At 41.0% G+C, this 18594-nt stretch overlaps 1 protein-coding gene across 1 annotated transcript in view; it reads right to left on the minus strand.

The window, feature by feature from the left end:
• LOC144769783 (DBH-like monooxygenase protein 2) overlaps positions 1 to 18594 on the minus strand; it is a 183025-nt gene that overhangs the window by 106886 nt on the left and 57545 nt on the right. The window contains exons 4-5 of the mRNA XM_078653967.1: positions 10973 to 11056; positions 7258 to 7422 (exon numbers count right to left, since the gene is read on the minus strand). Coding sequence (XP_078510093.1) covers positions 7258 to 7422; positions 10973 to 11056 — 249 coding nt within the window. The remainder of the gene's footprint in view (positions 1 to 7257; positions 7423 to 10972; positions 11057 to 18594) is intronic.

Consider the following 18594-nt stretch of genomic DNA (forward strand, 5'->3'; position numbering starts at 1 on the left):
ACACCCTGCTGCACCCCTGAAAAAGAAATTTGGGAGCATATGGCACACCTGTATGGGCGTCATATGGGACCTTTTTTTTTTGTTGAAAAAAATGCTTTTTGAAAAGAATTCGCAAATTACCACAAACTAGAAGTTGGTGGTAGTTTCCAAATCCTTAATATCATTTTTTACATATTTTTTTTTTGATACATTGCATTTAAGGAATCGCAAATTTTGAATTATTGACATTTTAAGTCATTTCCACATGTGCAGTGTTTTCAAAATATAATTTGAAAATCGTTTTTGGGGAAAAGTAATGGTTTGCAAATTTATGACAAGGACATAATGGTGTATGCTTCTCTATAAGGCATTTCAGTGTCTCTGATGTCATTTTTCCCATATTACATTATAAGACCTTTCCCCATGAAGCACATTCCTTGTAAATATGCTCCCACCTGTGCATTGCGAATTTAGATTTTGACTGTTTCAGTCACATAGCCATGTTGAAAGTGACCCAAAAAAATTGCAAACGTTTTAAAATAACACATTCATGTGTCTTAAGGACATTTTAAGTCATTTCCCCATGGACAATGTTTTCTAAGTGGCGCAAAAGAGGTATACACCTATCATAAATCTGTCCCTAGCATTTTAAATGATTAATACAGGATAACAATAAGATGTAGCCTATCCAGAGGTTTGTTTAAAGTGAGGCCTACTCAGGATTGCAGATTAAATTTACGCTTGATGAAGAATACAGAGGAGATAATACATGTAAAGCTCTACCAATGAAGTAAGTGATGTCTACTTCATTGCGCCAGTCACCATAAATGAATCCATAAGCTTCTTATCTTGTTAGACATCAACCGCCATATGTATCATATAACTATTTTGCATTTCCAAAAAAGCAAATTTTAAGGAATAATTAGCGATTCTTTACCATTCCTAATTTGCGATGAGAAAATTGCTAATTGCTATTTTACCCATTCATTTCCATGGGCTAGGAGGCTCATATAAATGAAGGTGCAATTTGCGATTAACAATTTGCTCATCACAAATTAGGAATTTATTCCAAAGGTGCAGGGGTGTCTCAAGAACACCCTGCTGCAACCCTAAAAAAGAAATTTGGGGGCATATGGCGCACATACATTTTAACAACATTCCTTTACCTCAACAACGATTTTCAAATCATAACTTCAAAACACTACACATGGGAAAATTACTTAAATTGTCCTTAAGACACATAAAAGCGTTTTTTGATTGGCTTTCCTGCATGGTAGGGTCACTTTTAACATGGCTATGTAACACAAACATTCAAAATCTAAATTTTCCATGCACATGTGAGAGCATATTTACAAGCAATTTGCGCCACAGAGAAAGGTCTTACACTAAAATGAGAAAAATAACATCAGGGACAGTCAATTGCCTTATAAAGAAGCATACACCATTATGTCCTTGTCATGAATTTAAAAACAATTCCTTTTCCCCAAAAACGATTTTCAAATCATAATTTCTAAACACTGCACATGGGAAAATGACTTAAAATGTCATTAAAACACATGAAAGCATTTTTTGATTGGCTTTCCAGCATGGTTTGGTCACTTTTAACATGGCTATGTAACACAAACATTCAAAATCAAAATTTTCCATACACATGTGAGAGCATATTTACAAGCAATTTGCGCCACATAAATCATAATTTTCTCCTTAAAGCACACTATTCTCTATCTAAATTAAAGAAATATTTTCTCACCATAGCAAATACTTTGAGTTTGAAAACAGTCTAAGAAACACACCAATTTGTCTTCAGCAGAGCAAAAGGTATGCACTCCAGAGTCTGCAGCTATCAAAAGCACAGAAATGCTGTAATTCTTCACACATATTTCTCATGTCACCCAATCAAAACTCTTCCCTCACTTTTTTTCAAATGAAAACCCTTCCCCCTCTGCCCTTTCTGCCTATTTTCCATAGCAACCACCTCTTGGAAAAACTCTGGTGTTTGCAAGTTCACACAACAATGTTGCAATTGAACTCTGAACTCTCAGTGCACCTGCATATCCAGTGCATTCTTTCATTTAATGAATTTTTATTGACCACTCAAAATACATCTTTCAAAGAACACATCTGTGCACCCTAACTTTCTGTTTTCATCAATCAAAATCCACCAATCACTGTTACTGCTTCATGAACACAGAAACTCCACAGTTTTTTTTTCATTTTACACTCTCATTTTTTCAACTGCTATTTCATTGCCACACTTCATCTGACTGCAGGAGAACCTTCTCTCACCATGTTTTCTGTCTGGATTGTTGGTCATAGTTATATTCACTGGGCTCAAAGGTACGTTGAAAGCAGGAATTTACCTAACCTCAATTTACAAGATGTGGAAATTAAGTGGTTTGGCCACAGAGGATTAAAATGTCACCAATTGATACCATTGGTGAAAACCTTTATGCATTTGCCAAAACCTGACCTGTTAATTGTGCACTGTGGAGGTAATGACTTGGGCACTTTGACTGGTGTAGGTCTGGAAATGCTTTTAAAGGACACCTTTGAGCAATTAATGGCACTTTTTCCTCAGACTGCCTTGGTATATTCAAATATATGCCAAAGACAGAAATGGAGGTGGTCAAACCAATTTTGTCCACAAATTGAGAAGTCGAGGAAGCATGTAAACAAATCTGTTTCAGCTTACATGAGAGACCATGGAATGGGCTCCCTGTACAACAATAACTTGCGTTACTACATGCAAGATATCTACAGAGGAGATGGAGTTCACTTCTCAGATGAGGGCAACAGAGTTTTCACTCTGAATTTAAGAATGTGCATTGGTACCTACTTATAAGTACCTAAATGTACCATAAACCCAAAAGCTCTTCTCAGAGCTACCCTACATCTAATCACTCACAATTATTATTTTACTCTAACTTTTTTCACTAATTTTCAACAAAGTACGCTCCCTGGGGCGCTACCCGGTACGCGTACCGGGAGCTAACCTCGCGAATTTTTTTTTTAAAAATGGTTTTTTTCGCACATATAAACCTCCTCAGCCACCCTCAGAAAACCTAGGGGGTCAAGATAACTCTACCGTGCCCCCTTCTACCCATTCCGAACATTATTTGCCCTCCATCTTGTATCTTAATTCGACCAAAACACAAAATGGTGGACTCCCGGAACGCTTAAGGTCCGCGAACCGAGGCGCTCAACGGTTCGCGTACCGGGTCGCTCCCTGGGAAGATAAAGGAAATAAAAAATAATCAAAAAATCCAACAATCAATTAACATACAGCATTTGAAAAGACTATCATTCATTTTTCATTGTAGTACGCTCCCCAGAACGCTTCCCGGTTCGCGGACCGGGCGCTAACCACGAAAAAAAACAAAAAAAACATTTTTTTTTTTTTGCCCCGCGGGGCCCCTTTAAAACCTCCACATTAAACCTAGGGGGTCAGCGAGGATCTACTATGCCCCCTTATAGTTATTTCCCCCTTTGTTTTGAGCTCCTCTTGTCTCTCGATCCTACCGAGAGACAAGATGGCGGCCGCTCCGGACTGTTTAGAATGTTGACAGACACCGGAGAGCCAATCAGCTTCGCTACGCGAAGTTCCGGTACGCTTAAGGTCCGCGAACCGGGGCGCTGCCCGGTCCGCGCTTACAGATATATATCTTTTTTTGAACGTTAATTTCTCAAAATCCACTGCAGCACATATATTGAGACCTACAAAAGGCACATCGGGCTACCAGTCCCTACAATTTAGCCAAGTTTCGTGCAAATCCATTCAGCCGTTCGGGCTAAAAGTGAGGCTAACCGCCCTATGGAAAACTCAATGTTAAAAACACGTTTTGGGACCCCCCTTTTTTCTCGGCCCCCCCTGGATGAACCCCCCCCAAATTTTCAGGGGCTGCTCAGAAACAAAATGTTCCATTTTCCAGAAAATTTCAGCCAATTCCGTCCACAAACGCCAAAGTTATTAGACATAGAATTTTCAAAAATCCCATAGGGAAAAAATCCTAACTATATATACCTACTGGCGACCGCCAGTAGGTAATATATATATATATATATATATATATATATATATATATATATTCACTGAAAAAAGGGACATTATAGTTAGCTGGACATTTCACTCGTACAAAACAATTGAAATTCCACCGTTATAGGTAGCTGTACTCACTATAACTCGCGCGCCCGCAATCGACTGCTAATGATGTTACATAGTACATCATTCATGACATGGGTTGTGTGTAAATACAAAATATTTCCAGGACCAGTAACAAACCCTCCAGTGGGTCTCAGGTTAAGAGTCCTGTTTTAAACATTACAAGCCGACTGTGCCAATATTTGGATTTTGAGCCACTTCAAATCCGTCAGTCCCTTGTAGATTTCAAATGGCGGTGCAATCCTTTCATTGATGGACCTGCTGTGAACATCAATCCTCCCATCTGTGCCCTGCATTTAAGGACGCAACTCCAACAAATCGGTTATTTTTCCAAACCATTTATTTCAAAGAAACACTAAACTAAAGCTCCTGCCAGCAATAGCAAACAGCTATATCCGGGGAGAAGGTGCACCCTGCGACATAGCAGGACCCGTCCTGGGGTTAGTGGTCCCCAGGGCCATCTTTGGCTCCAGGAGGGGGGCCACACAGCCTCCCACCAATCTTTACTTAAGCCTTGGGAAGGTGTGTGTCCCCAGGGGCTGGGGGTCCACAACTGACCCACTCCATTATATTATTTGAGCCCAGGGAGGTGGCGGTCCCAATGGCTGTGAGGGGCTGTGCGGGTCCCCCAGTATTTCTATGTTAATGGCTCCAGGGAGGTAGCAGACACCAAGGCTGGGGGGTCTCCACATCTCCCCCATTACTTAAAGTTAAAGTTCCAAGGAGGTGGCGGTCCCCTGGCTGAAGGAGAGCCAAGCACCCCCTCATTTATTTTGTGAAAGCTTTTTGATGTGGCATCCCTCAGGGCTGCAGGGGGTCGGTGCAGCCCCTGCTTGTTTATACATAATGACCCAGGGGCTGCAGGGAGGGCCATATAGACCTTCCTCATGGTAATTTAGTTAATAGAATCAGGGAGATGGCTGTCCCAGGGGCTGGGGGGGCATGCAGGCCCCGATCATCAGTTTATTATTACTTGCCCCAGGGAAGTGGCAGTCCCCTGGGACGGGGTGCTTCATGGACACCTTGTGCATAATTATAAAACACTGCCTCCCAGATTTGGACCACATGGTAAAAAAGATCCTTTTTTCAATTTTGCAGGTCCACCCATGAATATGTTTTAAGCCATGTCTCAAGATGGCTACCACCACCTCCTGGTTGAAGTGTTGATAGCCAAACAAATTTTGGTAGGATCTGCGAGTCCACTGCAAGGACTCGCTTCCCCAGACATCTATATGTTTTAAACCTAAACATCTCTAATTTTGGTCAACTGGAACAAATCAATCATGATCCTGGTGCAGAGTGGTCCCCAAGCAATGGTGTGGCGGTCCTAGTGGTGAGTCAAGCTGGACAATCTTAAACATCTGGGTGTGCAAGTCTTGTTGATCTCCAAGTTGTGCGGGGTCTAATATACTTACCCAGCTGCATACATTGAGGTACAATTTGCATAACTGAGACATCGTCCTTCTCTCTATGCTGGTTGACACTATGTTATTTAAAATAATTGTACTGACAAGGATGCCTTATGCACTCCAAAACTATACAATATGGCAGCCAGCTTGCTCAACTGGATGTTTGAACTGGTTAGCAATTTGCTTTGGGACGGTGAACAACCAAGGGTAACCTTTGCTATGCACTTGAAACTGGTGTACAATAGAGGAATGGGTATCCACCATGCAGCTCAATTATTGGACGGCCTATCTTGTCACCAATAACAGCTGGCTTTTTGGTATCGGCAATGACCCAGTACACAGGTCAGAACTGGGTCTGTTTGAATTGCCGATGCACAAACATACTCAGAGCTGAAGTTCTAAATTCACTACATTCAGTCATGGCGGTAACACTGCAAATTGGGCATATGGACCATACGTGGATATGCTGATGAGGCCAGTTGATGCAGTAAATCATTATTTGTCAGGGATTTAGCCTTCCCAATTGTAGACCTAGGAGGGATTCAAAGACTTAGACTATATAAGGAGCTCCAAACTGGGTGAAGTCAAGGAAACAAGCCATATGAAACCTACAAGGACCTGTGGGATCATATCTGCAAAATCACTTTCTAGACACACATCCCCCTCTTATACCTTCTTTAGATAATGCGGGAATGATAATGAGAATAAAATGCTGATCTTTCAAGACATTAAAATATTTACAACTGTCCTTCATGTTACCGTGTTTCTATTATCAGATACATGCCTTGTATACACTGTCTGCTTTATCCACTGAAAATTTCATGACAGATTTTTGAAGACAAAATGAGTGGCCTCAACGCAAGGATTAATGTGATCCAATCAGATTAACTGAAGCTTTCTGTATACTTTTTACTCCGCAAAGACTGGTTTCTTCAGCTTTCTGTACACGTTTTACTCTGCAAAGACGTATTTTTTCACCAACTGTGCTTTTGTTTTTTACACAGGTGTTTTCATCATCAGTGTAGGTAAGTCATCATTTAGAGCTATGATTGTCCTTGTGAAGGGCAAAAATTACATTGGTTTAAAGAGCACCTAAAATAGAATACTAAGCCATGACTGCTAGCATATACGTTTCTGTCCTGATTTATAGCTTAGATGCTGCTGTTTGTGCAAAGGTTTACTATCAGTCATTGCATTTTTCTTTTCCTTTTGTCTTGTCACTCAGTGACATAGACCTGACATTTGCACTTCAATTGTTCTTGTCCTTTTTTCCCTTTACCAGTGTCCTCTTCTCCCCTTCTACACCCTGAATTTGGCCCATTCAATCAGTTCTGCGTCTAATGGCTCCTGTTATTTAAAATAGTTTCCTGTGGGGTGAATGCTGTTCGGTGGGTGAGACAAAACAGGAATCTAAAGACGAGAAAGGGGGCATGTTACAGTTGAGCAACAAAGGCTACAAGAGAGAAGGTGAACTTTGAGCAACAAGAGAAATGATTGTGATGCAAAAAATTAAAAATGGTTTATCAAAATGGAAGTGATGGTTGAGAAACATGGAAAGCTACCCTGCAGCACCAACAATGCTGAGACAACCTAAGTTATAGCTGGCATAGATTTGCCTAACTCCTTGATGGAATCCCTCCAGTACTCGATGGTGCTAGTAACTATGACCACAAGCTTTGTATAAGCCCAGTTGTTCATTCATTGACTTACCTTACCACCAACAGCCCATCCAGCAATCACCTCCGAACAAGCATAAAAGTCTGGATTGTTATTACAAATTCCAGGTGCAAAGTTGATGTTGGTGGAGTTTGGACAGCCGTAGACCAGGATGTGATGAACCAGATTTTTGTTGCTGTCTTGTATGATGGAATCAAACTGTGAAGGGGTGACAGAGAAGAAAAGGAGTTATAGAAAGTACATTTTGTTTCTTGTGAGAAGAAGAGAGAAGATTCAGGTCAAATTTCTACCATTTAACTTGGAAGTACATTTCATTTCAATCCGTTTGTTTTTATACTCCCTTGAGCATTTAATCCAAGGAGACTGTTATCTCATTTGCTTAGGTCTTGACCCTTTGAAACAAGAGTCTAAATATGTGTACATTAGGAGGTATCCTATTGTGCATAGTGAAAGCCAGACAGAAGAGAGCACTGGTACAAGAAAACACATTTCCATGATGTCCTGAAATCAACACATTTGACTCAAGTGTATGTGCTTGAGAGTTACCAGGATGGCTTAGAAAATACATATTGACGAGTGAAACACATATTGTAGGTATAATATGTTTGCAAACCTATCAAGTAATAACAATCAAGCAAAAAATATTAGAATATGCATAGAAAAAAAGACATTAAGTTATACTTACTTTAAATCAGATTTTAACATTTAACTAACAAAGCCTTCATTTACATGGGGGTCCACAAAGGCAGGAACCTTGTCAACATTTCAGAATAGTTGCAAGGGAAAAATTCACATACATCACAACATATCTAACACCAATAGATTATGGTCTGACATTCAAAAATGTGTATGTATCCATATTGCTTTGGTCATTAACTCTAGAATGGTTCAGCTTTCACCTTTACTCTCCTTCTTTAAATACTTAACAGTAGGGGTAGTCGGAGCTCGCAGAGTTTCACTCCAGGAAAGTCGGTGGAGTTGCCCACAAACTTTGCCAAACTCCACAAAGTTCTGCAAGCGGGCGGAGATACCGGCTCCAGAATGAGAGTCACCACATGTTTGAAGTACATGACAAGGACAGTGGCAGTAGAATGAAAACAATGTTAGTCAGGAATTCCCCATTGAGCGTAGTCAAGCCCTAAGCTCCCGCTCCACAAAAATCAACCGCCAAAGCGGTTCGATAAATTGACAAAATCTGTAAATGAAATGCCAGACGTGTTGAAAGAAACAATGTCAAATGGATGCATCTACCTTTTCAGGCAAACCAGCAGTGCAGCACCAGGAGGACTCCTGAGCTGAACGCTCTGTGCCCCAGTTCTCGCCACCACAGAGGGCAGCGGGGGAAAGCACCGGAGCCCCGGATAGGTGCTCGCGCCAATAAGAAGAATCCATGCACACAGCAAACAACTGACCACCCGGGCACTTCCCTGAGGGTGGTGTTCTGACCTTCGAATGGCTGAAGGAATTGTGTGAAGGGGCTGGAGAAGATCCTCATATCTGATTAACACTAGACCACCAACCAAAGTGGCCATTTTGTGTATATGCAGCCTATCGAAATCTATAGTTGCCAGAGAAATGGAGGTGAGGGTGCAGCTAAACTCTGCTCCTTCAGTGGTAGGCAGAGTTGTTGCCGAACTCAATGCTCTGCTTGGAGCACTGAGTGGTGAAACTGCACAAACTCCAGATGGGTAGCGGATTTTGCCGCTGAACCCTACTTGAAATCAGAGCCATTGAAAATTCCTTCCTACTTCAATGGACCACAAACACTTCTGTTTGAGGAAAATCTGTTAGTGGGATGATTTCTGACTGACCAAAGCCTGATTTAGTAGTTACCAGGTATTGACCTATCTGCCTATGTCACACTTTCGAATCATAGTTCACATTGCTGCAGAGTTACATTCTTTAGATACATATTTGTGGCAATATCTATTTTCTGTAGGGATTCAAGACACTTTTGCTAAACACATCCACATTTCGGCTCATTTTTAAAATGTTGGTCTTTCTAAGTTCCCCTTTATTGGGCATTCAATTGTATTCTTATTTCTGGTTCATTAACTACCTTTTGAAAGTAATTAATATTCTAGAGCATACATTTAAAAATGTTTAGGGATGCACAAAATATCTTTTGACTCGGCTATTCCTTATATCCTCAAACAGTGAAAGCCCCGTCTGGCAACAATAAATATGCAAGAGTCGTATGCCCCGATCATCTCCTGGTGCTCTATTCTCTATCTTGATTTCTGGAACCCACGGCACTTCTGACCTCTATATATCTGCATTCTGGACATTTCTCTCTCTTGGCTCCGACCCATACTCTGTTTTCCTGTGTCCAATCTTGTGTCTGTTTTTCCCTGGTCTTCCTGTTTCCAAGTCCCAGTTCTGCCTTTCTTTCATTAATGGTTCCCATATCCTTGTACCTGGCTCCTTCCCTGCACCTGTGCTCTACCCCTGAGTCCTAAGCTATTACTACCTGGTGAGCCCAGAGTGCAGCTACTAGAAACAGACCTTGCTGCTGAGTCCCCTAGTGCTCTGTTTGATTCTGCTACAGTATTACACACTTGCCTTCTCATTTCTGGTTTCATAGTTGTTGATTCTCTGTTCCTGGTCTTATTAATTATTTGTGTCTGTTGTTTGTCTCTTATTCATCTTGCCTTTTGGTTCCAATGCTTGTCTTGTTCCTAGTTCTCATTGCACACTTATAGACCTTTCATGCATGTATAGATTCTTACTGTTGTATTTCGCGTTTTTGTTCTGACTGCATATTCCTGTCCTGTCCTCGGTAGTGTGTAGATTCACACTTCTGTAAATTCTGAATCAGGCATAGACCCCTTATCCAGGCCAGCTTTTCCCTGAGCTCAGTTTCTGTGTACCTTCCACTGTTCTCCTTGTCTTCTTTTGTGTGACATTATTACCTTGATTTTCATTGCTTCCAAAGGGTGCCAGTTAACCTCCAAGGCTTGTGCCTTGGCACTGAGAGCCACCCAGTGCTTCTTCTGCATAGAAGCTCCAGGGTGTCTCCCTAAATTATGCAAAAGTAATCCGCTCCTTGCCTTCATGTAAGACCTTTTTTAATACACAGAAAGATCACAACCAAGGAAAGGACACACTATAATTTATGACAGTTTGTCTGTTGTTTCCCTGCTTTCACCCTTTCTGTTATTTGTACTTGTGTCATTGTAATAGTTTCCACTGCAGACTTTCCAGTTCACTATTCACTACCTATTTCAACATGTTTTAATCCTCAGCTTCCGTCCTGATTTCCTTCCAACCTTCTGGTACTCTCTTGTTTATATATAGCCCCTCCTTTGGAAATCATTTGTCCCTGCATAGAGGAACAACCCCACCCGTTACCTTTCCTTGTTCTTAACTCTGCTAATGTCCCTGACAGGTTGTCCTGAACTTCACTAGATCCCCTGACAATGCTGTTTTCAGGAGGTCGACTAATATAATAGGCTTTTTTCAGAACACTATATTTAGCCATGACAAACTATATTTTAGAGGTCTGCTCTCTGGTGGATGAATATATGTAGTCAGTTTCATGTGCAGGACCGGCATATGCTATGTCAGTGTGTAACAAAACTCCTTCATAAGGTAGTGGTTTGCAGTCAAATAAATTCACAACATCTTGGAGCAATAATGCAGGAATGTTCTTTCCTCCTAGTGATATAATAACAGTTGTAAAGTGAATTACCTGGCAACTTGGTCTTATGGACAATGTACTAAACTGAGGAAGGTATGAAAAATGTACCTTATAGATATGATTGTTTTCAGTCAGTTGTGGAAGCGGAATGTATGCACATCCGTAGGTGGTTGCATCAGGTGGTATAGAAAACTAAACATTGGAGAGAAAAAAGAATTATGTTAGAATTTCAGCAACCTTGGCTGGCCAAAATGGAGGTCATTAAAAGTGACTGTTATTAAAGAGCCAAGAGGAAATAGTGACAAAACAGAAATAAAATATAGCTTAAAATTGAGTATCCATTTGAGGGAATTACTTAGTGCAACCTTGTTTGCAAAAATGAGTGAAAACTCTGATGTAACTTTAAAACACCTATCCAGGAATCTCCCATCTTGGTTAAGTTAAAGCCCCAAATCATATGCAATGAATTTCCAAGGGCCCAATGGACAATAGGTAGAGACTTAAAGCAGTTGGTGAGTTGTACACCTATTGCTTTGCCACCCAACCGACATTTTGCACTACAGCACATGATGCAACACATGTACAGATCTATCACTGGGCAATATGACCATTCTATAGGATTTGATGAATTCAGCCTTATGAATATTATTTAGGCTGGCTTCCATTTTCAAAACCTACCAGAAGCCTATGGATACAGAGATGGAGCCCCAAAATGGACCTTCAACCCTGCATTCTCAATCTTAAATTGTTATTTTTCTTAAGGCAGAAATTCAGTATTCAGAATAAAATTAGCATGCTGCAAGTGGACATCATGAGGACCTCTTTCTCCCTGTCTTCTCTCACCTGTGCCTAAAGCTGGTATTGACATATTGGAAGCTGACTGCCTTGGACGGCTTTCACTTTATGATTGACTGTGAGTAATGTAATGTATTATATGGTGTGATTGTTCGACTTCACCATGTAATGCACTCACCAACCTGTCTTGGTTCCATTCAGGCTTATTTGAGAAAACCTTAGCTGAACCATGGGTAGCTGTGGCTTCAAGCAGTCAGGCTGAGTCAAAGGAACAAGTGCAAAGCATTTAGAAGTATCAACTCAGATGAACACCACTTCATAAAAACAGGCAATTGTTTATGAATTGTTAGACACAGAAACTAGCAAAAACCGCTGGAGGTTTCTAGAGATACAAATATTCAAGCAATTCATAAATCACAGATTTTCTCTCAAAAAAGTATTGACCACTACCACGGCTAGCTATAACTTTAAAAATATTTGGAAACTAAAAGAAGTTGTGTTTGGGTACTCCAGTTTACTTTAGATGACCATCTTTGGCAGGGAGTAAGCTAAGGGGGCCTATGAGGCTTGTATGGACAGTTTCCTCAAGGCCAAAGCTGTCTCCATTGCAGTTCATGTCCTTAGTCACCAAACACCATAGACTCAATAGAGTGGTCCTGGTGCAAGGTATACAGGATGCTGAAAAGGCTGAAGGATATTAAGGGTGCTGCACTGACAGTGGGGTAGTTCTGAAGCTACTCCTTAGTCCATGATCATGTTGGGGTGACTTTAGCCACAGGGGTCGAAGTCCTTGGAACTTGGGGTGAAGTCCAGCCAAAAACCAGTTACCACTGGTCTATTGGTCTTCAGCCACAGCGAAACCGCCAGTTCTCTTTTGATGAGGTTAATGTACTTCTTGGGCGACCAACCTGCACTCCAACAACTCTCCTGGGTCCAGCAGAATCTGGCGTAACTTTTGAATGTCAGAATCGTTCTCCATGGCTGCACTTTGGTGGTCAGCAGCAGTCAAGTGACTGTGGATACTACTCACCAAGGCATGCTTCCCTCTACATGGAACAGGAAGTCAGCCAACTGGCTTTTGGAGTCACTTCTTCTGCTGGTGCTCGAGGACAACTAATACTCAAGCCAGGCAGGACACCACAGGCACTGTCCTTACTTTGTGGGGTCAAGGAAACAGCAGGGCAGTCCTTACTCAGACCTCTATCGAGTTCAGACGTGATCCTGGGTGCCATATTTCTGCCCAGATTCTTCCTGTGGGGGATGCAATGGCTACCGGACAGTGCTCTACCAGGTCCCTACCCTCCTGGTGACAACTTCCTGCAAAGTGAGGCATCTAGCAATGCCAGAATGCTCTATATTACCCTCTCCCAAGATGACAGAAACCTCTCTCAGTGTGTAAAGCCTGGTAGCCCACCCAAGACATGTGGCTACCTGGGGGAAGCACGCCCAAGGAAAAAAAAATTGGCAACTACTTCCCCTCTCACTGCCCCCAATGTCAAACTGTCTATCAGAACAGAAGAAAACACCTATTTTCTGTATCCACAATTTGCCCTGCAAATGCGGCTTCTCCTTTGAAAAGATCGCCTTTTGGGTTCACACCCCATTTGGCCTTTGCAGCCAGGAAGATGTAACAACACTTCCAATGTCAGGCACCTAATTATTTCTTCCTGGGGTTTGTTCACACCTCTCCCCGGGAAGGCAGCAGACTTCCTTATAGCCAGCAACTGCAAATGGCCACTGGATCCTTGGCAAACAGAGTGGCCATACATATCTGAAAAAGCTACATTAAATTTGACTGAGGCATCAGTTCAGGTGTAATGCAGCATTTCTTTTGATTCCTCAAAGTATCTATTTAGTTAGTCCCTTTCAAAAGGTAGGACAGCTGAGCTGTCAGCGTGTAACCATGCACTCACCAATGGGTCTACTAGTCTTTCTTCAATAAAAATTTCAATTTAGGGTTTTTACGATTAGGAGATGTAAAACACCTGTACCACCTTTTAATCCCTGCCCCCTGCCTCAGAGTTTGATAGTCCTGCCTTGGAGGTGACTTAAATATATTTAAAGGGAAGGTCTGGACTTTGTCATAAGTTTATATGGCAAAATTGAGCAGTTTGAACATTGCTCTGCTAGCCAGCTATGGCATGCTGGGAGTCTTGCTTTGCTTTGTTACACTCGTATGGCACAATAGATGCTGCAGTCCCTGGGGGACACTTTCATTTACAGGCCCTGAGTACCCCTGGTACCATACACTAGGGACTTATTAGTAAGGTAACATGCCATTGTGGGTAAACCAATCAGCCAGATATGTTTTAAGGGTCAGAGCACTGGCACCGAGGTCTGTTAAGCAGGGTTAGAGGGCACTCACAGACTCTAAAAACAACCACCATTAATCTAAAACTTTGGGGACGATAATACAAAAAGAGTCATTTCCATGTAATGACTACTGCCTATTATGACAGGTGGTATTCCATCAACGACTTGGGACCAAAGCTTTGGCTGCAAAGAGTTCCAACATTACACAGCGGCTCAGAAGGAGGAGGGGGCACTTTCTACATTTTCTTTAGCATGACTATACTTCACAAATTAACCTAAGCATTATTCTTTTTATGCTCACCTAACAGTGCCTAATGTGAGCTGGTGGTTGCAGATCGGGCCCATAAGCACACATTTTTTGGGATCAGCATATATTTTTTCCTATGAGGACATTTTTTGATCCAAACTGAGAGACTGAAAAATACAAAGGATGGAAACAAGAAAGACTAAAAAAGAGTGACAAAGGGAGACCGTGGGGTTGAAAAAGAACATACAAGAGTGAGCTAAAGAAGCAGCAAGTGTTGGGTGTTATATTAAAGAGGCATGATTTGGAATGAGGCCTAACAGAAATGAATGTGTGTCCTCATGTAACGTAATTGGTGCTATGTAAAATGCTCTGATACCCGATTCGGGTCAAGTTCGCGCTATATAAAACTCCAAAAAAAAAAAAAAAATAATGACTACTCAGGCTTGGAATTCATTACCCCAACCTTTGACTGTCCCGGCCGTGGGATTCTGAGTGAAACATCAGGCCCCAGTACTTATTCTTGTAGAAATTACGCACTGTTGTTTCGATACCCTCACTCCTGCCCACTCCCTTAGCACCTGATACAATTTCTGATATACATTATGATCTAGCTCTTTCAAAACAAAGGAAAAATTAGCTAACAAGTGGCAGAATGAATTAGCGTGAGAGAAACATAAAGGAAATGCTGTTTACTCACCTATACTTTACTGCACAACAAGAATCAATGACAAATGGTCCAAAATAACTAGACTCCCGCCCATAAAAAACTAATCTAATATCTCCACTAGCTGCCCAAATCTCCTACAAATGCTGCCAATCATAAGCAGTTGATTGCAATAATTTTTGGGGACCAGCACCTATTTTACTTCAACAGTCTTTGATCCAGAGCAAGATAAAGAAAAATGCAAAACCCAAAATCTGGAAGGAATAAAAAAAGGAGATAAAGATGGGAAAACATTAACAAAGGGGGAAATCAGGAATGAAAAAGAAACTGCAAGAGTGAACTAAAGAGACTTTAAATGTCTGGAGGTGAAGTATAGAGGCATGAAGTTGAATCAAGACTACACAGCCTTGCTATTCATCCCGGACCAGCTATAGCTCTGATAGTGGGCTTCTGATCATAACATTAGTCCCTGGCACTTTTTCTTTTACAAAACAAGCATTGGTTACAACGTATAGATACAAATGTGTCAGTTTCTGATCCATTCTCTTAGGCTGACATTTATCCAATCACTGACATTCTTGTCTAACCTGAAGCAAATTCCATATGTGCTCGAAAGTTCGGCATCCCAGACTTTTACTAGAAAACCCACATTACACCTTGATGATCCCAACAGACCTCCATTTAAGATCTTTTTACAAGTAACAGGTATTATGCCCTCTTCCAAGGAGGGCCTTAGCTTCTAATTCAAGTAAGCACACTGTAGTAAACCAGTTAAACAGTATTGTGCCAACAACAATCAAAACAATACACATCAAACTTGATTTTGACCCCGCTGCAGCATTTAAGCTGAAATACTGTCAATTGCAGATAATACATTCTGCCGACCTTATAAAGTAGTTTTCTGTCAGCCAAGCCTCCTTGATGCCCTAGACAATATTCACCATTTTATCTTACATAGAATGCTGCATGATTTTATTCTGTGGAAACTGGTTTTAGTCGAAAGGTCTCCATGAAAGACATTTTCTTGTTGTACAAGACATGTATTTCTGCTTGTGTGTCTTTTGAAGGCAGGGTTAACCCTCATATGCACTTTTCACATTGCGTGTTTGCCAACTGTGTTCAGCAAAATACTTGCAACTTCACAAAGTTTCCAGGAAAAAATACACATATTACTCAAATCAAAAGTTTGTGAATTTTGCACTCGCTGCTTCTACCTTATATAAAAACGTAAGCAGCGGGTGCATCCTGGCACTGGCTATAACCAACCTTCCTCCCTGTTAACTAGATTCCAGAGCTATCCCATTGACACAAAGAATTGTCAACATTTACCTAGAATCCAAAGACTTTCTTGAACTTTTGTAGCTGTCTCATGAATCCTTGGAAGTATCCATGGAAGCCTGATGGTGAAGATAACGATATCTAACCCTAAGTAAATTTTCCTTCTCTACTCCTGCACTATTTGCATGTATGCATTTCAACTATCATGTTACTCCATTTAGTAATGTATGCGGGACCTGGCGGGAAACATTTAGTAGGTCTATCGGCAGAGTTGCGGTCTTGAGGCGAGTGTGACTACAGGCTACACTGTCCCCCGGAAGAACCATGGGGCTTTAGCTAAGTGACATAAATAAACTAAGACAATGCTCTCCAGTTAGGTTGTATAAGTATATACACCTTTCAGTTGCATGTACTAAATGTATATCAAGTTGGATCAGAGCAGGAGATTTACCAGGGATTTACTATCACTATAAATGACTGTTTCCCTAGGTTCTGATGAAAAGCCAATAGGGATACGGCTTGAAACATGTTGCCCCTTTAAGAACCGGGTACATGACACCCTACTTCCCTAAACCCCACGCCTCCCCATTTTTAACTATGCTGACTAGGGTTCAGAATAAATTTAAACAACCCACTAGATCAACTCCCCACCACTCCTTTGTTTACACCAACTTCTTTTTCACTCTATAGTCATCTATGTGCTCCCACATAATCCGTACGCTGTAGCACACCCTGCTCCTCAGTGGAACAGGATGGACCCAATAATAAAACATGCCACCAAAGGGTAAACCTGGTGAGTGAGGGCTTTACAAAAAACATATTTTTTTTCCCAGTAGAGGGTTAGTATGTTTTTGGCACTGTTGTGTTTTGCTATACTGGTTTAGAAACTGCATTTAGTAAGCAATTGTTGAATTTTTGAACATAATTTAATTTAATATTTTCATAGTGTGATTGTATTTCAAGTTTCTGCCTCGATTATTTTCTATAGGAAGGTATTAGATTACTAGCGGTTGGCCATGTGAGGTGTTGGGTACACTCCAACTCTGAGCTTGAGAATATTAGTACTGTTTTGGGTCTTTTTTGGCTGTAATCATTTTAGAAGTGGAGTTTGTGGATAGGAATGGGCTTTCTATTGTTAGATGAGTGTATGCCCTTCCCTAAACCTCCATAGTCCTCTCTTAACCCTTTCTTATGCTTCCCTAAGTTCCATAAATGTGTAATAAGTCCAGCCCATTTTTGAACCATTCCTCCTGGTCCCTCCAATATTTACTATCAAGTAGTAAACTTACATGTGTGAGTATCTCCCTATAGAAAAGATACGAGAGGTGGAGGTGGAGTTGGTTTGTGAACAGCATTTTGTAGTACTTTAGTAGTATTAATGTAGTACTACTAAACACACTACAACTTGGGCTTGGCCACAATCCTGTGCAGACATCTAATATTAACTCATTAACCTCAACAGCAACATCGACTGCTGCCTTGTCATTCTTCAAATCCAACGAGCTTCGCCCAGCACTGGAGGCCCTTAAAGAAACTTAAGACCAGAAAGGCACAATGTTCTTTCTCAGTAAAAGGTGATGTTCCATTTTTTCAACCACACCTCCTGGTCCCTCCAATATGTACAATCAAGTAGTAAAATTGCATGTGTGAGTATTTCCCTCTAGAAAAAATAGGAGAGGTGGAGGTGGAGTTTTACGTCCATTGTTCTGTGAATAAGATTTTGTAGTACTTTAGTAGTATTAATGTACCACATTTATTTTGTGAATAGGCACCCTAGACATCTGTATTTGGTGATGTTTGCAGTGGCTTGGGCACAATCCTGTGTATACAAGTAATATTCAATCATTTAACCACAACAGCAACATCCCCTGCTGCCTTATCATTTTTCAAATCCAAAGAGCTTTGGCCACCACTGGAGGACCTTAAAGACACTTAAGACCAGATTGGCACAATGTTCTCCCTTCATCTTCCAGCCTTGATGAGCTTGACCATTTTTGCTGTGTCAAACATGAGAGCTGACCCCACAGTAATGCACAGACATGAGAGTTGAAAATGTAGTCATGTTTAGGTATGACAGTTGATGTGAAGTTATGTTAAGGCATGAGAGTGGAGCCTGTAGTAAGGTTCTGACATGATAGTTGAACCTGTAACAATGTTTAGACATGGAATTTACACCTGTAGTTGTGTTCAGAGATGAGATATGAGCATGTAGTAATGTTCAGATATAAGAATAGACCTGTTGAGCCTTGAATAATGTTCAGACATTGAGAGTGGAACCTGTAGTAATGTTCACACATTAAACATGAGCATCTAGTAATGTTCCATTTAGTTTAATCAAGGAATGTTTACTTGGTGGGGCCCAGGAATTAAATTTCCTAAAGATGATTTTTAAGGAGAATGAGACCCCTTCTTTTCTCATTCCTAGCCTCCCAT

The sequence above is a fragment of the Lissotriton helveticus genome, chromosome 7 (genome assembly GCF_964261635.1).
Source record: "Lissotriton helveticus chromosome 7, aLisHel1.1, whole genome shotgun sequence".
Lineage (NCBI taxonomy): Eukaryota > Metazoa > Chordata > Amphibia > Caudata > Salamandridae > Lissotriton > Lissotriton helveticus.